At 43.1% G+C, this 25347-nt stretch overlaps 1 protein-coding gene across 4 annotated transcripts in view; it reads right to left on the bottom strand.

The window, feature by feature from the left end:
- The window catches only part of RNF157 (ring finger protein 157), a 534437-nt gene that overhangs the window by 156168 nt on the left and 352922 nt on the right, over positions 1–25347 (bottom strand). For all 4 annotated transcript variants that reach the window (XM_085616934.1, XM_085616937.1, XM_085616935.1 and 1 more), the window contains exons 15-16: positions 19774–19964; positions 16266–16325 (exon numbers count right to left, since the gene is read on the bottom strand). In XM_085616934.1, the coding sequence (XP_085473060.1) occupies positions 16266–16325; positions 19774–19964 (251 nt within the window). The remainder of the gene's footprint in view (positions 1–16265; positions 16326–19773; positions 19965–25347) is intronic.

The following is a 25347-nucleotide window of genomic DNA, read 5'->3' as shown; positions in this document are numbered from 1 at the left end:
TTCAGTGCTCTTGGAGACATCCACCAGGCACACATTTTCCCCCCACAAGCGCCTTCTAGCTTCTTTGCTCTGTGATTCAGTATCTCTACCACCCGATAGGTCCTTCACTTGAGCTTGCAGCTCGCTCACTGTGGGGCACAATGAGGACATGGCGGACTCACTGACTGTGAGCCTCTCTGACAATTTCTTATGGCCAGCTCTGAGTAGTGTGACATCAATAGCTACTGCATTGATCTTATTCTCTAATGCCATTTCAGTATCCAGGGTCACTTGTACTATCTCTTCAAATGTGTCATTGTAGCTTTCTAACATAGTTTCAACAGGTTTAAGGGAGCTTTCAGCGTTTGGAACTGCATAAGGTTGTGAATGAAGTTGTTTGTTCCTGACTTGGGATTTACCCACTTTGGGTTTCACTGTCATGAGTCTATTGGGGTACTCTAGGGCACAGTCAGATGACGCGTTAATGTATTGCTATTCAGTGCTTAATTTGAGCCGGTGGTCTGTAGTGGGGCCCGCCAGCTCTCATGTTTGGGGACCAGCACTTATTTTTCCTCATCAGACATTAAACGCAAGCACGAAAGGGAAAAACACATAAAGGGGAAAGAAGTAGGAAGAGAAAGACAGAAAAAACATTGCAAAGGGAAAAGCAGGAACGTGCATGAGTGACATAAAAAAAGAACAGGGCGTGTCTGATAGTGGATGGAAGAACCATTAGGTCTATTCAAGACTATGCAGCCTTTGTATGCAGCTAAGGTATCTGACGTGCCAATGTTTCAAAGGAATGGCTGTGGGTTTCTGAGTGGAGCTTTGGCACCGGCACTCGTTCTTTTACAAACTAAGCACTGCTGCTACTGTGACAATATTATATTCACCCTGTGTGTTCATTTGAATACTGCAGATATATTGCAACCTTCCTATGGTAATTGTCTGCCTGTGCTCATAAGGACAGTGGGTGCAGTTTCACTTAAGTACTAATAAGCCACCAGCTGATCTTTCATTAGGTAGTTATGAGTCCCCAGCACATTTCTGTGTGACAATTTCTGTTCTATACGTCCCCTTAAGCTCTTTAAATGTAGATTTCACATCTCTCAATATGTCAACGGCTGTCATACTCTTCCACACTCAACAGTGTCCTGATAAGGGCTGGAGTCCCACTTCCCAGGCGAGTATCATCTAAAGGACCGAAGCGCAATTCCCTCTTAATCTGTGCACCGGGCTTTGTGCCTCACTGGGCCGAACGTCTGCCTCCTCCTATCTTGCTCTGGGCCTTGTTACTTGCCTGTTCTATGCTGCATTGCTACAGAATCATCTTCCTGACCACTGCTTCTCGAGACTCCTTTGTGCCCGGCCTCTGTGCCATTTCCCCAATTAGAGAGTTACAGCGGCCATCTGAACGTCTCTTCCAATGGGATCGTATGGGACCTGCTGTTAACTTGCAGGATCTTCAGCCATCAAATTTGACAACCCAACATAGAAAGCAAAATAATTTCTACAATTCTTTGATGCAAAAGTTAAATTGCTCCTTAATCAACATACACACCCAGCCCTACATGAGATATGCAAATCCAAAATCTCCTGGCACAGTTCTGACGTCATCACTGAGGATCTAGAACATCTTAAAAACCAAACCTACAAACCATTCTCTTGACTCTATTCCAAGCGACATTGCAATAGACCTCTACACCCACATTCTTCCGTACTGGACAAATCTGGTTAACCTTTCTAAGCCAAGGATCTTTTCCCAATGCCCTCAAAACTGGTCAGGTGACCCCACTACTAAAGAAACTCTCCGCTGAGTTGAATGAACTTAGTAACTTCCGCACTATCACCAATCTCCTTGTCCATGCCAAAATCTCTAAAAGATGTGTAGCGGAGCAACTCACCCAAGCCATAAAGGACAACAATATTCAAGAAGAATTTAAATCCGGCTTCAGTCAAGGCTGCAGCACCTAAAAAGCACTGCTACAGGTTTCGAGTACTAGACTCAGCAGTTCCTACCTCCTAATCCTTCTTGCCCTTTCTGCAGCCTTTGATACTGTAAACCATCACACACTTCTTAACACACTAAAACAAAGAATCGGAATTTAAGGCATAATACTTAAGTAGTTTGAATCTTACTTCGCAGGGAGATCCCAAATGAATAAAATAAAATAAAAATTAAACTGTCTCTCACCTCTAGAGGCTGTGGATCAAGGTGTCCCTCAAGGCTCTATCCCTGCACCAACCCTTATTAATCTTTACATCGAACCGCTAGGAGCCCTATTTAAAGAGGCTGGGGAACTCCATCATTTCCATGCTGATGACACCCAACTCTACCTCAAGGTGTCCTCTGCACACATCTCACCACCACCCTCAACCTCATCCAAGAATGGATGACGTTTCATCACATGAACTGAATCTCTCTAAAAGCGAAATCCTTATTATCTCTACCTCAAACTCTCCACCTCCTGTTCACTCATGGAGGAATAATCTGAACATTCTTAAAAGTAAGTGTACCATTGTTGACGGTGCCAAATCCCTAGGTGTCATCCTGGACAAAAGACTTAACCTCCAATCCCAAATTAACACCATGGCCAAGAATGCACGCTTCCAACTGCGCTTTGTCTGGGGACCCGCCGTTACATTCCTCTGCAAGACCTGAAAACTCTTGTCCAAACTTTGGTACTCTCCTGACTGGTCTACTGTAATTCTTTCCATTCAGGCCTTCCCAAGACCCACCTATCTCCTTTAAAATCCATTCTCCACTCGGCTATGTGTTTAGTCTACACGGCCAAAAGAAATTACCATATCACACCCATGCTGATAACTTTGCTGGATTCCTGTTACCATATACTAGACTGCTTGTATCGCCCATAAAGTCATTCACACTTCCACCCCTCGCTACCTATCAAACAAACTCAAGATATCAGGTGGCTCTAAACCTACACGAAATGCTGAAAATCTGCTGCGTGAACCTCCAACTTTCAAAAGGGAAAGACTTGTGGCCCAATCTTATTCAGGTAATGAGACTAGAATTTGCAACTCGCTACCTCCTAAACTTTGCACCACCACCTCTTTCTGGATCTTCAAAAAAGACCTCAAAACTCTTCTCTTCCAAAGACATTTTTCACAATAACACTCCTCGCCAAGCTGCCCACGAGGCATACGCCTTCATATTCAATGGCGTGACCCATACTGTTACATGACACTCTGGAGAGCTATAACGAGCTCTCGGCCTTAACTCTGTAAATATGTAATATGTATTTGTGTAAGCTCAATCGTTTTAACTTTTTTAAATATGTAATCTGTAATGTATATGTAATTTGTAAATAAGTAACTCTCACCATGAGTAACCATAGTAGATATGCGTATTGTCATCTACTACTCCGCAGCTCTGAATTTCTTACGTAAAGTCCTTCGCTCTATTGTAAAGCGGTCTGACACCTCTGGGTATTGTCCGTGCTATGTAAAAACGCATTAATAAATAAATCTGGTCTGTTAGCGCTGCATCTGCAGATCGTCCGCAGTCGCTGTGGGTATGTATCTATAGTGTGTTTACAATGCAGCATAATTATCTACTTTTCGCCAGGTCGGCGCACTCGAAGCCATGCCCTTCCCAGCCAAAAGCACTGTTAATTTTACATTTTGGATAACTGGTTAAAAAAATTCATTGGCAAATGTTGCCTTTTTGGGCACATTTCCTAATTAATTGGTCAGGCTTCCATGTCAGTAGTCTGAAATTGCCATAGGCTATGGATTCAAATGGATTATGAGCCCAGGCATTCAAAGTAAAAATTAAGTCCCAGACCAAGCGAGGTTTACTGATCGGGAGTCGGGGAGAAATGGTGGGAAAGAGAGAAGCCTAGTGACAACAACCAATGCTTTTGGGCGGTTTCCTGGCATAACCTTTCTAGCTGCCTTCAAGTTGTTGAAGTTATCCTCGTAAGAGTTAAGATTGATGTGAAGATAACAAGCTCACAGGCACTGAATCTGAGCAATTGTGCAGAGGGATACACTATTTCCCTATTACACTTTCGCCATCACATCTCTTTCCTGGGAAGAAGAGCACAGTAAGGCCTCACCATGGAGTCAACAGTGCCACCAAACCAAATCTAAATTGGACACAACAGAGATTAGCCTTATCTAGTCTCTCACCTATCCTTACCCAAGATGAAAAGTACTGGCTTATGAAGCATATGACGCAAACTGTTCAATGGAAAATCTCCCATTTCAGACGATTGACTTAGTTATCTCCCAGAGAAGACAACACTCTTTTTTTGAATAACTCTTTTTATTGAACAGTACCACAACAAACACAGCAGTACAATCAATCGATTGGAAATATCTAGGTACAATACCAGTACAGTACATTTTCAATGCACCACTCAAGACAAATAGTTATCATGGTGCTTCTTTCTATATGTGTGATATACCTCTCAATCTCATCTCTCGCTGAGGTAACTTGACAGTAGGGGACAAACATATCTCACCCCTATAGATGTTCCAGGCAGCCCACTTACGATCCCATTTTTTGGGGCAACCTCTATTTTAAAAACATCCTTCTCGGCAACCCATCTCACAATTCATGGTGTTTCCCCAACTCCCCACCTCTGTGCAATGTTACATTTTGCGAGGGCCCGCCCATGATTTCTCAGTTTGAGTGAGATGTGGCTTCCCATATATTCAGCAGACAGTTAGCATCTAGGTCTTTCCTCCCTGCCTTCTCCATCTGTGTAATAACTGATGACCAATATTTTTGAACGACCGGGTATTCCCACATAATATGGTAAAAAGTTCCTTCCTGGTGGCATTGTCGCAGGCAGTGCGAGTTAGCCCTCCTACCCATTTTGACCAGTACTCTTGCGGTTAGGTAAACCCGGTGCAGGGATTTAAGTCGGACTTGCCGGAGCCTCAAAGGGGATGGCGATTTCCCTGGGAGAAGCCAAAGCATCACACCAGTCCTTGTTCTCTAAAATGCCCAGGTCTGCTTCCCATTGTTGTCGCAGGCGTATCAGCTGGTCTGATTGGTTATTAATTAGTTTTTTGTATGTTAAGGATATGGCCTTCTTAGTCATGGGATCTAATATTAGCCTGTTCCCAAGAGGGGATGCTTCGGGGAATTCACTTCCCTCTGGTACGGCCGCTTTAAGGGCGTGACTAATCCGTAGGTATCTGAAAGTTTCGGACAGTGCGAGTTTGTATTCAGTCTGTAGGTCTGCAAATGAGACCATTTCCCTTGTGTTCCACATGTTTCCCACTGTGGAGATACCTATCAGATCCCATTTATCGAACCCGGGGCAAGTGCTCAATCTACCCAGTAGTTCAGGTTCCCAAAGTGGAGTCGCCCGGGTAATTTTGTTATGCCACCTGAGTTTTTTATTAACCAGATGCCAAACTTCTACTGTATGGGCCGTAGGTCCAGTACGGCCAAGTCTTTTAGGGTTCATATAAAGTGCTCTATGGTATCCTCCCTGCACCATGAGCCACCAGTCTGTTCGAATACTTGGGTCTGTATGAGAGCCATGGGCCCAGCGATTAATTACTATTAGTTGAGATGCCCAATAGTATAGCTTGTGGTCGGGTAGTGCGATCCCACTATCATACCATCCCACCGTTAATTTCTGCCTAGCAATGAGCTGTGCATGTCCATCCCACAGCAGAGTACGCACCGTGCTATCTATATTAGAGAAGTAGGAATCCGGGACTTTGTATAGGGTATTTTGCAAGGCGCAAAGGAAGAGAGGTAAAGATAGCATTTTGAAGCGAGCTGCGCGTCCAAGGAGAGTCAATGGAAGGGCTCGCCAGTGTCGCACATCAGTGCGCAGCCGTGTCAGTGGCCCCAGCAAATTGGTTTCATAGAAACGCAATGGGTCTGTAGGTATATATATTTCTAGGTAACGGAAGCCCTCTGTTGTAACCGAGATGTCATATTCTTTAATTGTATTTGGACTACGGCCATGCGCAGGGAATAACTGGAATTTGGACCAGTTTATTGTGCAGCCAGAGTAATTACCGAATATATGAAAAATGTGTAGAATGCGATGAATGGTAGAAGTCGGGGATGCCATGTATATTAATATATCATCCGCGTAGAGTGAGATTCTATCCTCGTGGTTTTTGGTCCATTTAAGGCCCCGTACCAGGGGATCACCCCTAACCCAGATTGCCAATGGTTCTAGTACCAATGCAAAGATTAGAGGCGACAGGGGACACCCTTGCCGAGTTCCTCTGCCCAGTAGGAACTGTTGTGATATGTGACGGTTCACGGCTACTTGCGCTGTGGGGCCTGTGTATGGTAACTTGACCCATTTTATAAAGTTGGGCCCAAAGCCCATTCTTTCTAGTACTGCAAAAATATAAGACCACTCAATGGTGTCAAAGGCCATTTTGGCGTCCAAGGATAGAAGGGCAGAGTCTCCTCTTATTGTACCTGCCCTACCCAGAACCCCGTGTAGGCGTCGTGAATTCAGAGCAGTGTTCTGGCCAGGCATGAAGCCTGACTAGTCCGGGCGTACTAGATTTGTAATCAATGGTACGAGTCTATTAGCCAGTACCTTTGCCAGTATTTTGGCCTCTGCTGTAAAGAGAGAGATGGGTCTATACGCTTTATAATCATTTTCTGGTTTGCCTTGCTTGTGTATTACCACAATTGTGGCCAGTCGAATCTCAGGAGGCAAAAGCCCCTTTTCATAGCTTTCTAAGTACATTTGACAAAGGTATGGCGTCACCTTGGTGGCGGCTATTTTAAAGAACTCAATCGGGAATCCATTTGGCCCCATGGCTTTGCCCGAACGTATGTCTCGGATAGCATGCTCACTTCTTCCGTTGTGGGTTCCCCTTTGAGGGAGTCTCGATCCTCAGGTATAAGACAGCTAACTCTGATAGTGGAGAGAAGATCTCGTATGTTAGATGCAGTGGCTGCTGACACCGAGGTATAAACCGTTTCTAAATATGTCGCAAATGTTTCTGCGATTGCTAATGGATCAGTTATCACTTTTCCCTCTGGACCTTGCAGTTGATGTACCCATCTAGCCTTCTGTTCCCTCCTCTCGAGCCAGGCCAATAGTTTGCCCGTTCTCTCCCCATGCTCGTATATCTTGTGATGTATAGATTTTTGTCTGGCCCTAGCAGCCTACGTGAGGAGTTGTCTATAATCTAATTGCTTTGCTGCAAGTAATAGCTGAGATGAGTCGTCAGTGGCTTGAGCTAGGGCGTTCTCTCCTGCCAGGATCTCCTCTTCAAGTTGTTCTAAACATCCCTTCAGTTCTTTTTTATGTCCCACCATTAGGGCTAGGGCTGTCCCATTCATAACTGCCCCAAATGCCCCCCATATGATCCGAGAGGAATCAACCGAGCTAACATTTTCTTTGAAGTAGAGGTCTGTGTCTTTTAATAGATCAGTTTTGATGTGCGGTATTTTAAGTGCCAATGGGCTCATTGTCAAAGTCGTACGCCTTGGTTGAGAACCGTCATCATTTTGGTCAGTATGGGGGAGTGATCTGAGATACCTTGCGCAAGGCATCGAGCCTCGTTAAAGTCGGGTAAATCCTCAGTGTGTGTGAACATGTAGTCCATGCGGGATTGGCTATTGTGGGCTCTGGAATGGAAGGTGAATTGCCTAGCGGTGGGATTAAGTTGTCTCCAAATATCAACTAGACCAAGGGCCGAGAGGAAATCAGCCAATTTAGACCCAGACCCGGGGTCTCTAAGTGGAGATCCCCAGTCGAGCAACCCGTCTACAGTTAAAGTCGCAGCCCATCACTAACGTGTCGACTGGAAGGTCTAAAATAAATGTACTCAGATCCTGTAGTGTGGATTGCTGCAATGCTTGAGGTACAGCCACAGAGACAACATTTAAGGTTTTCCCTTCCCAGGTAAACGTGGCTGCTGCAAATCTGCCATGTTCATCCGCCTACGTTTTATTGACCATGTAGGGGCAGTTTTTGCGGAGTATGCCCGTCCCGCGGGAGCTGGAGGTGAACCCTGCATGTATTAATAAGAGGTAGCCCTATCGATTCAGGGCCTTGCATGTATTTCCGATAAGGTGAGTTTCTTGTAGGAGACTTATATCCGGAGCCTGTCTTTTTAAATACTGAAGGACAATTCCTCTCTTTAATTTATCTCCCAGCCCGTTCACGTTCCATGTTAGGAACTTCAGATCTTTACCCGATCCCATTGATATGCGTGTGTGTGATAGTCATGGCGGAGATCTTGCTGGGGCCATTACCTATTATCTGGCTAAACTTTGTCATATTGTACTTTGGATTATCAACCCGTGTATCTATTGCAAATCTCCCGGCATGGTAACAACACGAATGCCGCTTGCCCCTTTAAGACATCCGAATATTGGGGGTTATGAGTCCAGCCCCAGTGCTGGTTCTAAAGAGATATCATGTTGCTGTGTTGAGCTAGAACAGAAATCTATACTACCCTCCCCCCCCCCCCTTAACCCCCGCCCTGCCTCCCTGCATGACTGAATCCAATGACCCACTTCCCCAACAATGCAGAGTGCCCATCGCCCTCCCAACCCTGTAAAGGTGGAATCGTGGACTCAACTTCCCCTCCCCATATCCCCCCCCACCAATGATCTCACGGTAAGTTACAGGAAACATGTTACACAATCGGTGTACACTCATCACAGTGTAGACAGCAACCCCCAGTCTTTGGAGCAGTTTATCTCTTTGTTTTTCAATGCAGTCAAGTGTTTGCAAATCGCTGGAGTATCTTCAGTTCCTCAGCTGCAAGCCACCCACGCGAGTGAGGTATCATTTTTATCGGGAGACCTGGGGGAACGCAGGGTGGTAGAAAATGTGTGCACCACGTAGATTCCAGAACTTTCCCACACAGAAATTTGAGAAAGAAGTGATTTTTTCAGCAAAATTGGAGGTTTGCAGGGGATTCTGGGTAGAAAAACGTTGGAGGACCCATGCAAGCCATTCCTCGCTGGACTCCCCGACTAGTTTTCAGAAATGTGTGGGTTTGGTAGGTTTCCCAAGATGGCCGCAGAGCCCAGGGCCATAAACCCATGTGACCCCCCCCCACACCCCTTGCAAAACCAGGTTGTTTTGCGATAGGCAATTTTGATGTCTCCTCAATACGTTTTGGGCCCTTGCCTGTCGCGTGTACTTGACCCACCCACGCGAGTGAGATATATTTTTTATTGGGAGACCTGGAGGAACTCTGGGTGGTAGGAAATTTGTGGATCCACGTAGATTCCAGGACTTTCTCACACAGAAATTTGAGAAAGAAGTGATTTTTTCAGCTAAATTGGAGGTTTGCAGGAGATTCTGGGTAGGAAAACGTTGGAGGACCCACGCAAGCCATACCTCGCTGGACTCCCCCCGGGTCTATAGTTTTCAAAAATGTGTAAGTTTGGTAGATTTCCCTAGATGGCCGCCAAGCCCCGGGCCTAAAAACTCAAAACCAGGTCATTTTCGGATACATAGGGGGCATCTGCGTTTTTTGTCCCGAGGTCGGCAACCATCTATGGAAAACTACCAAACCAAGACATTTCGGAAAACTAGGAGACCCAGAGGAGTCCAGGGAGGTATGGCTTTCTTGGATCCCACAACGTTTCCATACACAGAATCCCCAGCAAACCTCATATTTAGATGAAAAAAATCACATTTTTCTCAAATTTCTGTGTGGGAAAGTTCTGGAATCTACGTGGATTCACAAATTTCGAACCACCCAGCGTTCCCCCAGGTCTCCTGATAAAAATGGTACCTCACTAGCGTGGGTGGGTCAAGTACCTGCGAAAGGCAAGGGCCCAAAACATATTGAGGAGACATCTAAATTACCTATCACAAAACAACCTGGGTTTGCAAGGGGAGGGTCACCTGGGTTTTGGGCCCCGGGCTCGGCGGCCATCTTGGGAAACTACCAAACCCACACAATTCTGAAAAGTAGACACCCGGGGGAGCCCAGCGAGGTATGGCTTGCGTAGATCCCCCAACTTTGTCCTACTCAGAAACTGTTATTACCTATTGACTTTTGATGCATTTCTGCCTTCCAAATAAAAGCCAATGTGTAAAAAATAAGTCACTTTGAAAAATGTCCTATAATTTTCATGCTAGTAGGGGTACTCCCAATTTCAGAAATGTGCAAATATCTACTGTTTCTAAACTCTATATTATGTTCCAATTTCAGAAATACATAGGTGTCTTTCATACCGATTTTTCCATGTATATATTTTCCCAAATTAATTAAGATGCTGCTCAGTTATTGGCTCTGGGTTCGTCTGGTTCTTGGTGAACCTACAAGTCCTATATATCCCCACAACCAAAAAGGTCCAGTGGATGTAACGGTATATTGCTTTCAAACAGCTGTCATAATTCGGGTGCGACAGGCAATTCGCGCTGTGTACCCGGCATACCCGACCGAGCCGCGCACATTGTTGGCACTGCGGGTGGTGCTGTCGAGTGCGGAATGCGGGGGTCTGATCACCAAATTGTACAATGCGTCTCTAAGAGAAACCGATCTTAGTGACTCCCCTTCCTACAATAAATGGAAGGCAATCTTGGGCGACGCGTTCCTGTTAGAAACCTGGAAGTCTTGTACATTAACTGGGCGCTTGACGGCGAACTGTAATCTTCGCATAATTAATTTTAAATACATACAACAGTTCTATTATACACCGTTACAGCTGAGAAGGTTTGGGTTACAGGAAAATGCATGTTGTGTGCGTTTTGGGCAGGCGGATGCAGACTTTATGCATCTTGCCTGGAGCTGCATGGGTATATACAAATTCTGGGTGAAGGTCACGCGCATACTTACAGCCGTTGTCCTGGAAATTGTTGAGTGTGTGCTGGTGGTGTGCTTCTTGGGCTGGGTGCAGAAGCTCAAACCCTGTAATAGACGGCTGGTAGCCATCTCTACTCTGTTCGCCAAGCAGGCTATGGCACAATGTTGGGGAGCGAAAACTGTTCCGACCGTACAGAGGTGGATTCACAACTTGATATACTGCAGGGATCAGTTGGGTATATATGCTGAGGAGCTGCCTGAGGCCTCACGTCCAAAAGACTTTTGGGCGCCCCTGACGGGGTACCTCCTTGGGAATCCAGACTTGTAGTGAGTTATTGTACATTCGGAGCTATTTTGGTGTGATGGGACTATTGACACTAGAACATCAGACATGTCATATGTAATAATGTACTGCCATTAGCATTAGGTGTACTACTCATAGGAAACCATGCCGGGATTTAGGGGGGGGTTGTTTGATGGGGTTCTATGTTTGCTCTGATATATAACAACAAGGAAACGTCAGCTTGTATCAGGATATTGTATTCAGTGCCTTGTTTACCCCTATTGCTGGGGCGGTGTATGGTCTATATGTGCAAGCTGTTTAATAAAAAGGAAAAAAAAAACAGCTGTCATAATTAAAAGAAGTTACAGGTGAAATCGTTGCCACAAATGACTGTTTTTTTCAACTAATTTCCAATTTTTCTTATATTCAACGGTTATTTTCTTTAAAGAAACCTTTTAAGGATCTACACAAATAACCCCTTGCTGAATTCAGAATGTTGTCTATCTTTCTAAAATGTAAAGCTTTCCAGGATCCATTATTGCTTTCATACCCATTTCTACCATTAACTGGAAGAAGGATGAAAGCACAAAAAATAGCAAAAATAGGCTATGTCCCAGTAAAATGCCAAAACTGTGTAAAAAATGTTGGTTTTCTGACAAAAGTTTGCTTGTCCCTAAAAGCTGGGAAAATTGTGATTTACCATTTGCAGGTAAAAAACCAGACGCTTTTATTTGCAGCACTTTTGAGCTGTTCTGGGTCCCCTCCAGGGGAATTCACAAACCCTGGGTACCTTTAGAATCCCCATGATGTTGGAAGAAAAGTAAGCAAATTTGGCGTGGATAACTTATGTGGTTGAAAAGTTACAGGGGCCTAAGCGTGAACTACCCCAAAGAGCCAAAAAAGGCTTAGCACAGGGGGGAAAAGGCCTAGCAGCGAAGGGTCAAAAAACCCAATGTGGCTATTGGTTTATACCTGCCTTTACTGCTTATATGTCACGAGAATGACAATTCTAGTCATTTTTTAACTGTAGTTAAGAAAATTATTTTGTACACAAAAATGTCAAGCTTAAAAAGTGGCACCTACTTGTACAAACAAGGCTTCACACTCATATTAGCTGTCCTGGTTGCAGGTAGAACAACATTTTATTTTACAGAATTTATCACCAGGCGGCTGTGCATAACCTTTAAATGCACACTTACAACTGACTTACAAAGTGGTAAAGCTGTTACCCAAAATTTAAAACCGCTTTATTTGGACTTCTGCCGTCCAGGCCTAACGGTAAGTGTGATGTGACTGGTTTTAAATACAGTCAAAGGGTCTGCCACATGTCGGTTTCAAAAGCTTTTGTCACTATATCACATTCTGAAAGTTGACATTCAATTACAGCTGACTTACAAAAATGTCAGGCATGCCAATTAAATATCCACAAATGTTTTGATGTTTAAGAGATTAGCACATGCACTTATGCCGGTTTTAGACCCAAACTGCGCAGAAGTAACAAATAACAGCTATCCAAGTCCAAATCCATGCAAATCCTCATGGGAACACTAAAACAAGCTATGGCACAGCCAATAGGTCTCGCCTTTGGGACCTTATAAGTGTTTAGCCATGCAACAGTTGATGTTGTTGCACCAAGGATATTGTGCTGGATAACTACACACTTATAAGGTCCCAAAGGCGAGACCTACTTTGAATGTATCTATGAGAAAATCGAGAGCAGCTTATTGTAAGAAAGGCAACTTAGTGACATTTCTCAGCAGCAGAAACAGAGTTAGGTAGATTTATTGCTTAAAGCATGGTCAAAGGTGACACATCCCATCAGGACAGTCCGCTATAAAAACATGAAAGATGTATCCGACTAAATCAGATTTGTGTAATGCTACAAGCAGGTCTTCGTGCTCTGCGCTTCTCATCCTAACGCTTTCTTGTAAGTGTTATGAGGAACTAATGTCATGCTGTCCTTTTGGTTGAAAATCAGATCACGAAATGCTGAGCCGCCTTGCCTGTTTAGCATTTAACCTAGCGGTAAGTCAAAGAGCAGCATTTTAACTAGACCGCTAGTATCTGCTAAACAGTTTGAGTTTTGCTGCTTGCCAGTGACCCTGATGAATTTAATCATCACCACAAGTGAACACATTCAGAGTGCAAGAATATTAATCAAAAGCCACTCTTGATGTGTCAAAGTAAGGATACTTGTTGTAGGAGGGTAGGTGACCCAGCAGACACGGGCCGTGGTGCCAGTGATTATACAAGTGGGCAGTGAGAGCCACAGATAGCAGCGGTTTCCTACGAAAAACAATTATGCAGGCAGTTTTTTAACAAACTCAATACTTATCGGATCTCTTATACGGTCAGAGCTGCATTCCACCATGTGATTAGCATTACAGTCACCAGTGGCAGCTGGTGATCTTTGAAATTGGCGGGAAATGAATAAACTATGTCCATGCTTGATAGATTCGCTCGCGCCCTAAGCAGCAGTACAGACAATCAAAGTCCACCCTGCAAGTGGGAATAGGTGGATTGTTAATAAGCTATATATAATATCAGCTTCTTGCTCGATGGGTGCGAAGGCGGTCAGTGTAAAACATCCTTTGCAGTTGGCAGTCTTCAATTGACAATGTCAAGGTTGAGATTTGAAAGTGACATTTTGCCATCAATTTGACGTTTTGCTTTAAACTCTGTATTTTGCGTATGATCACGCTTTACACGCACCTTTACGGAGTAAGAAACCTAATGTAAATCGGGTCTTCAGAGAGAGGGGCCATGCAACGATAGTAATTTGTTTACTCCTGCACTTCATAGATATTGGTTTTATTCTTGTTTTAGTTTTTTTTAACTCGACTGTGTTTTAATTCACCTTATTATTAAGTTGCATGGCTTCCAAAAATAAAGAAATGTAAGGAATATCCTAAGACAAATCAGCTTGGAGTTCTAACCACAAAAAACATTATAGCGTAACAATGTCATCTGCTGCTGTGAAGAAGGATTACAACGAGATCACGTTTTGTTCTCCTGGTACAATCTAGGCGTGATTCCACTCGGGGCAGGGTGGCAACGCATCGGTAGAGCAACATCTAAATGAAATGGCAGAGCCGCAGAGGACGTTAATGTTGAAGTGATGAAATAATCTAGTTTTTACACACAGTGGGGCTTAAGCAGTTGCAGTGGAGCTCCTTTCAAAATAAATGGTGTACCCGCGCCTAATGTTTTTCGGTGAACAAATGAATCAGTAAAGCCCCCTTAAGTCAACAAGTATTCTTAGAGGAAATCACGTAGGCACTTACTGCAGCACCAACGCCGATTACAAATAAACACATGCATTACGTGGAGTTCGTGAGATAGAACATCAGTCTGCAGTCGGGGGGAATGTTACGAGGGAAAAGAAGTGTACAATACCTCGAAACTGCAGAGCTGCTTTGCAGTCAGGGCTTTGTGGGATGAATGAACTCGGGGGTCTCTCTCTGGGGCGTGGCTTCAAACACCTAAGCTAGCAAGCATTGGCCGCGCGTGCACCCGTGAGACGCGATATGTGGGTGGCGAGGGGGAGAAGCAAAAGAAAACAAGCCCGGAGTTGTGCGCGCATGCGCAAAAAAACAAAAAAAAGGCCAGGGCGCTGAAAGCTGGTGGCTGCGCGCGTGCACGTGTGCGTGAACGCAAGCGCTAGGCAGTGGCAGCACTTTTTAAAGCCCTAACTAAATGTCTCACAGAGCAGAGCATGCGCTGGCTCAGGCGAGACCTAAAAAGATGGATTTCCTAAAGACACCATTGTGCATAAAATACTACATCACAACCTGTGTTAAAAAGCAGACAAATCTAATTAGATACAATAGGCAACGAGCACACATACACCCACCAAAAACATGAAGCCAAATAGTCATGCCTCCTGTCACTCAGACACTAACACACAAGAACAAGAGAACTCGGGCAGGTAAGAATGAGACCTGACCAGCAAACTACTAGTATACCAAAGCGGTTCCTGACAACCACTGCACTCAATTAACCTCTCTTTGGTATACTTCCCAAAACACCGATGACTAATGACTACTGCAAAACACACATTAGGCTTAGGCCACAAGGAACAGAGCAGAACGCCCAACAGTGCCTTAAGGCCATACAAATAATAGATGGGTGCTATACATGTAACAGAAAATAATTAATCACTTTAAATGTTTCTTTCTTAATGATATAGCGAGGATTTCTAGCCTCATAATGGTGATATTTAAAGATATCTGATAGCACCTCCGCTAAAAGACACTAATACAATGAAAGCATTAATACAATATTCCAAAATAAAAACAGAACATAATAACTGAGCTGTTGAGGTCAGGGAAAAGCTAAAGGCAGGCCAAGCAGTGCACTACAAGATGAGGGGAGACAGATGAGGGGTCTAAGTTGGACACTGTGCCAACACACTAGGTAATATGAAAACCCACCCCATACATCTAGCAGGGTCTCATGCACATACAATACAGACAGAATTGAATGGTAAACGTAGAGGTGGATATAGAGAGGAGGGCATTTTAGCCCTAGGAAGCGTGTTGGGTTAGTGTTTGTGAATGATCCAGAGAAACACCGCGACCGATGGGCAGAAACATTTTTAGATATCACTTAATTTACAGAGGTCTACCTTCCCTATACTGAGCAAAAGTGGCAGATTTTAAAACCTGGGAGATCTTTCTGTTTCATGAGAACTGAGTCGTGCTGCGATGGTTCGAAACAAATGGCTGTAACCTTTTCAGCAGGAAACCGAGGCAAGTCAAGTCCTTCTTGGAACCAAGCTTTTAATGTGAGGAAGGCGAGATCAAAAGAGTGGGAGGTTGGAACTCACTTTACACAGGCACTTGCTTGGTGCTTTATTCATGGACCCTGGAGGAACTTCACCACAAAAAAAAAATCTAGAACCTCACCCTAAAAGATGTATTTTACCTATGTGTGTAGCTCTTTTTGAAACTGCAGACATTTGTGTGGGATATGGTTTGAACAGTGATCCATGTTGCATGAAGTACTTAAATGTGCACAGGTATCATCTACAGGTGGACCATTAGTAACTGAAGCAAGGAGGATAAACAGGTAAGTCACTTTCACTGAGTCAGGCCATGCGGCCAGGTGCTGGTAGAGGATGTAAGGTTTTGAGGAATCTCAAAACAATGCCTCGTTGCAGGAAGTTTGCTAAAAATCTACATTGTGCTGGCAAAAGTGCTCTGGAATCTGTATTAGTCACAACATTTCACAAGTACGCCATTAAGAGTACAGAACATACCTCTGCGTCCAGTTCATCCGCTGAGACAAAATTTCTATCTGGGAGTTCCACTGGCGTCATCTGAAAATAAAGAACCACAACATATCAACTATTGCAGGACCATTTTCCACCCATCCCTAAATCTATGCATGCTCAACTGTTCGAAAACGTCTTAACAAGAAACTTAGAATTGCCCAAATGCTGACACTGGTGTGAGCTAAAATGCATTACAGCATTCCTCGACCATGTTCCCCAACAAGAGGCTTAATTCAGCACAAATGTAACCAGCAGCATCATAGATGAGAAGAAGCATGTGAAATTATTTAGTGATCTTTTTTTCTCGTGAAATTCTCCATGCACTGAATCTAAATACTTAACATAAAACAGCTCAAGGATTCATACCTGGGATATCTTACTACAGTTTCAAAATAAAGAACTGCAAACCAGTGACCATCCCCAGCAGTTTCCAACATCATGAATACATATCCTGCAAGGCCTAGTGTCACTGTCCCTTTAAAAATACTGGAAAAATCCCTCTGGAAAAACAAAACATTCTATGCATGGCAACATACCAAATATATGGGAAACTCACAAAGCAGAAGAGCCATGCTAGAAAGAGTGATCACTCGGAACAGCAATACAATCCTGAGACCCATGAGCACATAGTCGGAGAAAGTAGGCTCTGCAGTTGAGAACACCTGTCTGCCCTTGATTGAGTAGCTCAATAAATAGAGGCCCCTAAATGTTGAAGTGTATTTGGAGCATAACACAAAATGGTTAATAAACATGCATTTAGACATGCAGAGCTAAATAGGGCAACCACTCTGCAAAGAATGAAGTAACCAATGTGACCAATAACTTAATCATATAACACAAAACTAATAGAGGGTTGCAAGGTATGAACTGGTATCTCACAGTCCTAACATTCTAAATGAGGGGGTAATCAAAAGATTTTTGAGAGGTCATCTCACTCTTCACTTATCAAGGCACGCTTCATCATTTGACGATCTTTCACACTGGTAGGATCAATGCCACTCCAACGGACTCAACCGAGGGCAGCTAGTCTGAACCCTGGGAGTTCTTAGAAATCTGCTGTCAGGACAATGTCTTGCGTCCGGTTATTTAGACAAGAATGGAAAACGTAGTTAGAAACACCTAGGACTATACTCAACAACTAGTTTATTATAGAGATCCACTGGTATGGTTAAAATACTCAAATATTGGTCACAATATGTAACCAATGAAACACTTGACCTTAGGGAACATAATTATCAACATGTTTCGACCTTTTCAAATAGCCTAAAGCTGGTCTGAGGTCTTCTTCAGGGTACAGAAAAACACAAGTGTATTCCATTAGCACACCAAGTGATAATAGGGAGGAAATAATTAGCGCCCTACCAGTCCCTTGTATCCATTCTACCACCCGCGTTCAAGTATACTGTGGGCATCATGGCTAGATGTGGGGGGCATCACCTTCAGTGTCACACATTTGTCAGAATTATGACGCTCTAGTAGCACCTATTCATGCCCCTCTACTGCCGTATATTGGGCTACACTAACTTACTCATTAAAGGAGTATACACTTTGTACAAAACTAAAATATACAGACCTATAAAACAAACTCTTTCATCCATTATTGTTTGTAAACATTGTTATTACTTCAGAAAGCCTTCATTTGGTCAACTGCTTTCAACCCCCAAAACAGAAGAGACAGAGTACAATATGAAATGTTCTGTACATCTATTATACAAGTACAGTGCAAGATAAAAAGATAAAGTTAAATGAATAGACAAGCTGTAATTTTGCACTTACTTTCTGTACTTCATTGCATGTACTATCCTATTGCAAGGGTATTTCTTGTGTCAGGAAATTTAAGGTAACTCATAAAATAGAGAACAGCCTAAGCTAGATTAAATTCTTTCGAAAAATAAACTTATTTGGAAGAGTTTGTGATTGGTGAATTAAATAAGAACTACAAATTCGTGTCAACAAGTGGCCGTGTTTCTCTCATGGTGACCTGGTTGAACTCAGCAGCTGAAAGAGCTGTAATGATTTCCATACAATGGAGTACATTTTACTCAGATGGGATACCGGGTTAAAATGCCTGTACACATTCAATTGCACTAACAAATAACCCCTTAGAATCTCAACATCTTCACTGCCAATATAAATCATTGATGTTAATACAAGTTATGAGTATCTGGTTGTCTTCCACCCTGAAACACTATTCGGGAAGGTCTCTGTAGAGTCAATTGTTGTGGAAAGAGAAAGGTAAAAGGGGTGCTTTAAAAAGTGCTTCCTGTTTGAGAATACAAATGAAGGGATTTCGGTCTGCTATCCCTTGCAGGCCTTCTGCACATAGGGTGCATTGCAATTTACACATCTACTCCCAATCCATTCGGTATGCAAATTGCACATCCTTGTTTGCAAAGAAGTGTACATACATCAGGCCAAGAGTACAGTTTAAATGCTTCTGCTTGGTACAGAAATATTTTCATGGTGAGGAGTACCTGCTCAGAGTGTCTTTCAATTCACAGGCTTTCAACCGAAATTCTCAACTTTTTCAACTCCCTCACCTTAGGCAAGTACGCTGCATGGTTGTGTAGTTAGCTTTCTCGCTTTACTTCGTCTCTCACCCATTGAATGCTACCTTTCTTTTAAGAAAGCTCTAAAGACCTCTTTGTCTGCTGGAGTCCCTGTCACCAGTGGTTATCCTCTGGTCCAACCAGAGGATCTGGTTGGCTATTTTGCCACTTTTCAGTGAAAGTCATGCTTAACAAGTACATAAATCAATCCATCGCAATCGGATTGCAACAGCTCAAGGTTAAATGCTAACTAAATGAGAAGCATACACAATTGCCCAGATTCATTATATTTCAGTGAGTTAATTATACAGATTCAGATGGACTGGTAAACACGGCAACACCTCTCGCTGGAGCTAGAAACCCCAGAGCTTTGCTATCATCCATGCCTTGAAACGCACCACTGTATCTTTTTGTTAAACTGATAAAACTGCATTTCTACCTGCATTTGAACCTTTGTTGTAAAACACACTTTATCACTATAAACTATATGCCTTATTTAGAGTTTGGCGAACAAATGCTCCTTCACAAACATGGCGGCTATCTCCTCAGCATTATTACAAGTGCATGCGTATAAAAGAAGGTAGTGGTTAACAAAGAAATGTCAAGGGGGCATGTCGAACATGGGGCCTGATTTAGAGTTTGGCACATGGCTACTCTGCCATAAACATGACAGATACCCCAGCCTGCCTTATTGAAAGTGCACTGCATCCTAATGCTCTAACTTGTTGCCAAGCACTCCCTCGCTTTTGTTCGGGGGCTAGTTGGCGCAGTGCAAAAACACCATGAAATTAAAGTAAATAAAAATCAGATTTGAAATTTATGAATATTACACTGTCGGAGGGTCACAAAAAATGGGACCAAGGATGAAATAAAGAAAAAAATAAAGCCATGATAGGAAACTCCACCCCCCCCCAATGAGGTGATTCAATAGCTCACCACCCTACCTCTCCTTCTTCAGACGGAGGGCTGCTGGCTGCAGCTGAGGGGGACGGTAGGATGTCTCCATCTTCTTCGGTACCCACTGCAATGTATGATCCGGACATAGAGGACATGGTGTCTGTGCTGAGCTGGGAGTGCTGACTTTGAGAGGAGGCCATCGACATGACAGACTGTGCCAGGCTACTGCTCACCGGATCTAGAGGTGGAGGTGAAGGAGGGGAAGAGAAATGGTGGAGAGGGTAGGAGAAAAGTGAGATAACAGTGGAAAAGAGAGAAGTGAAGCCAAGGAAGGGGAGGGCAAAAGAACGGGTGTTTGATATGAAAATATCAAACGGTGAAGGAAGAAGTAAGAAAGCACAAGCAAGAGGGACATGGAAAAGGTTTTTTCAATAGCTTAAGATACAGCCATTAGAAATTCAAATATATCATCATAACATACAGCCTTAAATTCCACCAAATCATTCTACAAATGAGTAACATTACAAGAACCCTTCTAATGTGCAAATACATATATTAATTATGAAGGCGTGAAATTCATAGCGGTACATGTACAAAAACCTGAAATTCATACGTCAACCAATGAAACCTCTTCTAAAGTGTGAGTACATACTAAAGTGTCTAGTGCAAAATAGCATAATACATTTTTTTCCCAATGAATCATACGATTCCTTTCCTTGACTTAACAGCTCTCTTTTAAATGCAAGCGCTTACCAAGGAGCCTAATTTAAAGAGCCAGGGGCCATATATACGAAGCTTTTTTTAGGTCACAAATGGCCCAGGTAGAAGACTTGGATCGTTTGCAACCCCCAAAATGCTTCTTTTTTATGTACAAAAGCCAAATAGCCAATCAGTAACTTGTCACTGAATTGCAATTTGGGTCTGCGATTTAATATTTGGAAGGGGCGTGTTTATGGCGTCCCTTGCAAATACAGATTCACTTTGATATGCATTAATGTTTTCTAACCGAATTCCGGTCACAAAACATTTAAATTTTACCAACCCCTCAAAGGAGGTGGTAACCCATTTGGGAAGAGCTCCCCTTGTGACCTTTTCGCCTTGAGATACGAGCAGGCTGTGGTCACACAGACCACGGACTACTCGCAATAAATGAAACTTCAAAATGTCATTCCTTAAAGGAAAATGGGATGCATTTAAATAAAAAATTTGATCGTTTTATTAAAACGCAACCACAATGGTGGATTGCTGACCCCAGCGGGACACCATCTCTGTGATTACTGTGATTTCTAGTGTGTCACAAATTGTGACCTACCTCATTAATATTTATGAGGTAGGTTGATTTGCGACTCCACTAGCAATCACAATTTAAAAAAGAATTCTTTAGTACATTAGGAACTGCGATTTCCAAATCTTCCTATAAGTTAATATCTTACTTAAGTAAGTAAGCTTACTTTTTTCATCCTATTCCACCACTCTGTAATGGCAGTTTTGGCTGGAGATGTTCAATGTTTATTTATAAAAGATCAGGCTATCACCATATATCTAAAATAAGCTGTACAACATCTTTTTCTAAAAGGAATGGCATAGTAAGGCCCAAAACAAGCAGTAAAAGCCAAAGGTTTAACAATGCTTATAACATTATTTGTACTAAAAACTCGAGAGCTATTGGCATTATCTTCAGCATATAATTTCTGAACTAATTCTGCAGGTGGGTTTCAGTCAAAGGTACATTATTAAACATAGAAACAATCTGGCTGTGTAAAAAACTATAAAAGGCTTTGTGTGGTGGTCGTCCAGATATATTTCCAGGAAAATGGAAAAGGTACAAAAGATAGAAAACAGACTAAATACAATAAACATTTTGTTATGAGGTAAAATTATTTATTAACAGCATTATGTAGGGCCACCTGTGCCTTGGAAGGTTGCATTTACTAGTATGACACGAAATACAAGGTTGCAAATACATTCTGACCACAGAGCTATGCTATGTGACTGAAGGTGTTTGGACTGAAGATTAAGTGTGCTGATGGTCCACAGAATGAAGTTTGACAGTTCCACAAAGTCAGAGAGGCAACCCCATTAAAACTGCACTGATCAGGAGCTTTTCCTGATTGGCTTTGCATAATTTCATCATAATTGCAAAAGTAGAAGTAAGACATCAGAGGTCCTTTGAGTCCACGTGACATCCCTGGTACAGATAACACACGTGTTGACACTTATGAAACTACAGCAAGTGGATTGCAAACTCCTACATGAAGTGTTCACATCATGAAACAACTTTCAAATGTCCAAAGAAGAAAGTATATAAGTTGTAAGGTGGAGTGCTGGAGTGATGGTTGCCCCTGTGACCCATGCCATATGCTACTGGAGGCTTGGTCATTCGTTCCTTGTTAGTTACTTCACAAACTGTGGATTACAAAGATTTCTCTGTTCCATAGTGCTTAGAGGCTCACAATACAATTAATCTAAAAGCTGAGGGGCTGTGCTTTAAGTAAGCTCTTAAGTACCCCGCAGTTGCTTTTCACCACAAAGGTCTTGACATGCAGTGGCAGGACCATAAACTGCTACTCAATGCTGCTCCTCAAAGCAGTGAACAGCCAGTATAATCCATGACTCATGCAGTATTTGGCTACGCCCTCTTCCCATTATGAGTGCATCCTCTCTTCAATTGTCTCATTCCAATGGATTGAACTGAAGCAACTTTCTGATCAATGGCAGGGAGCTCACGGGATGATATTAAGAATCTTAGGGCCAGATGTATCAAGAATTGCTTTTGCGATTCTTAAATAGCGAATTTTACAGATTCGCTATTTAAGAATCGCAAAAAGCAATGTATGTAGGATTTGCAAAACAAATTGCGATTCCTACATATTCCTTAATAGCAAATCGCAAATAGCGATTCGCTATTAAGGAATACCTTCCCATTCATTCCTATGGTCCTAAATGCCTACAGGAATGAATAGGATTGCATTTGAAATGTGCGAGTACCAAATAGGTACTCGTAAATTGCGCATGCAATTTTAAGGGTGCCAAAAGGACACCCTGTTGCACCCCTGAAATATACATGTGTACACATGTAGCGCACACACGTGCCCTAAGGGCATGTATGTGCGCCACATGCCACTTAGAAAAATGCTAAAAAGTGCATTTTCAAAGGGATTTGCAAATTAACACCAACTAGAAGTTGGTGGTAATTTGCGATTCCTTAAAGCCAGGTCCCAATTTTTTCTTGCTTCGTGCACTGCATTTAAGGAATCGCAAATTGCGATTCCCTAAATGCATTCGCAAAATAGGTAATCACAAAAATTGTGATTAGTATTTTGCGAATGCCTTTTGGAATGATACATCTCAAAAGGCTTTTTCCCGTTCGCAGATGGGCTGATTCTGCGAATCGGCCTGTTTGCAAACGGGAAATCGCTTGATACATCTGGCCCAAAGAGTCTTAGAGTAGTTGTAACAGAGCCTATAGGAAGATAACTTTACCATATTCCGACATCTTGGCTCTCTCCCAGCCTTAATCCTTAACCAATGGGTAGATTTCCCAGAAAGAGGAACACCAATGAAAGAAAGGTGGAAAAGAAGGCAACCAACATCTAGGTGCATTAATTTTGCAAGACTAGGTAAGATCTCTACTGGAGGAAGCAATAAGAATGAAATGCTTGCGTGGCCCTCCAGCAAATGTCTCTATTGGGTCCATGCTGGAAAATGCAAATGATGCCACCTTAGCTCTAGAACTTTGAGCATAGTTATAGAGGATGAACTATGTAATAATGTTGGGTACAGGTAGTGATGGTTAGAAACTCAGGTACACCATGTAAACTCAAACTCATTGCCCAATCGCAGCTACTCCTTGTCTGAAAAATAGGTCTGTATTTATGGGCACATAAATTCAGGATGTGCACTAAAAGAGAGCTCCCAACACTTCTGGGCCAGTGACACACTCCAAACATTTTATAGCTTTAATGTGTTCGGCTCTATTTTGTTTTCATAACGTGGGACCAAATATCATCCCATGGGGGAACTTTGTGTATTTTAAGTAGCCTTCAAAAGTGTTTGGAATCCTACAGTGTGTTTGTTCCCGGTCAGTCAATAGCCCAGAGGTGATAGCTGTAAAGAAGCAAGGTATCTAGGTGGATGTGATAGTTCTGCTCTATGATCTAGTATCTTTGTAGCACTGAGTGCAGGAGGAGGGGCAATTACATTGGTTTGAGCCTGTGTGGCTGAGTTTCTCACATTAATAGCCAAAGTTATCAAAATCAAAAACCCACCACAAATAAGAAGGTATTACTACCAAATTCGTAAAACTAGCTCAGGGTGCTATTGACCGGTTCAGAAATGGTCTCGGTGTGAAATTACCTAGGCTGGTTGTTTTTAATATCCAGGATAGTGTTGCGTAGTACTGACAAGATCCTGACCATCCTTTCTGGGGCATTTGGCGATCACAGATTAAGTTATGTTTGCTTAAGCACCCTTACGACAAAGGCGCCCTTGCTGTACCAAACTTTGAAATACTACTATCTGGCAGCACAGATTCAGCATCTGCTTCTGAGGAGGGACGAAAAGATGAACAGGGAGCGCAGCCTTCTGGTGGGCTGCAACCCTTTAGATACCCTGGGGATGGCGCACTTGGTGCCGATACGGTCAGACAGGGGAGTCCCTCATTTAGCAATGTGGAGGTCACATTTTTGGGACCGGTACTGTAAATACATGGTGGGAGGGGGCGACTCCTTTTCTGTCAAAAAATGGAAATCCGTGATTATCCGTGCTTCCATAAGACAAGACAGACCGTGCAGAAAACAGGGTGGATGGAAGGTGGGTGCAGGGAACTTTATGAGGGAGAGGGGTTTATACATTTCAGATGGCTAGGTGGAAGTTATCGGTAGACTGGGACACTTTTAACCGTCTTCAGAATGAGAGGTGCAGCCTGATAATTCTGGGACAAGGTTCCGGTTATTCCCCGGAATCGGCCATGATGAAGGCAATTATAACAGGGGGTGGGCTGGCGAGTCTCCTCCATAGGTAGAGCAATGCTGCAGGATCAAACGACAAGGCCTTTGGTGGTTCAAGTCAAGTGGAGAGTGACAGTGTTGCCCTATTTACAGAACTTACATGGGCTGAAGTGATGGAGTATCAAAAGAGGGTCTAAAATAATGCATGCAACCGCCTGACTCAGTATAAGATGTCACATCGGGTCTATCTTACTACTCAAACTCTCAGCAAAATATATCCTATGAGATCGGATGAGTTTGCTGGCTGTTACTGGGACGGGGCAGATTTCCTTCACATTATTTGGCTGTGCCCAGTGATCAGAGAATACTGGGCACAGATGGTGGAGGCTTTGTCATTGGTTTCGAGAGTGTGGGTTGACTGTTCCTTGGCACCTTTGATATTGGAGTTGCACTCCAGTGGGTAAACTCGGTTTCAAGTGTGCATCCCTGTTATTAGTTCTGACCAAACGCAGAATTATGATACACTCGTCAGCCCCCTCCTACAAATGCAGTACAAAGACGCATTGGAATGGTCCCTAGCAGAAGAAATCTTGATGAAGATGGTGCGTACGGGTGTAAAGTTGCATGATGAAACCCTAGACTGGCGGGAGATGAATGACTTACTCCTAGAAA

Source organism: Triturus cristatus, chromosome 7 (assembly GCF_964204655.1).
Source record: "Triturus cristatus chromosome 7, aTriCri1.1, whole genome shotgun sequence".
In the NCBI taxonomy this organism is placed as follows: domain Eukaryota; kingdom Metazoa; phylum Chordata; class Amphibia; order Caudata; family Salamandridae; genus Triturus; species Triturus cristatus.
Note: the sequence above shows the minus strand (reverse complement) of the source record. Positions and strands in the feature narration are given on the sequence as shown.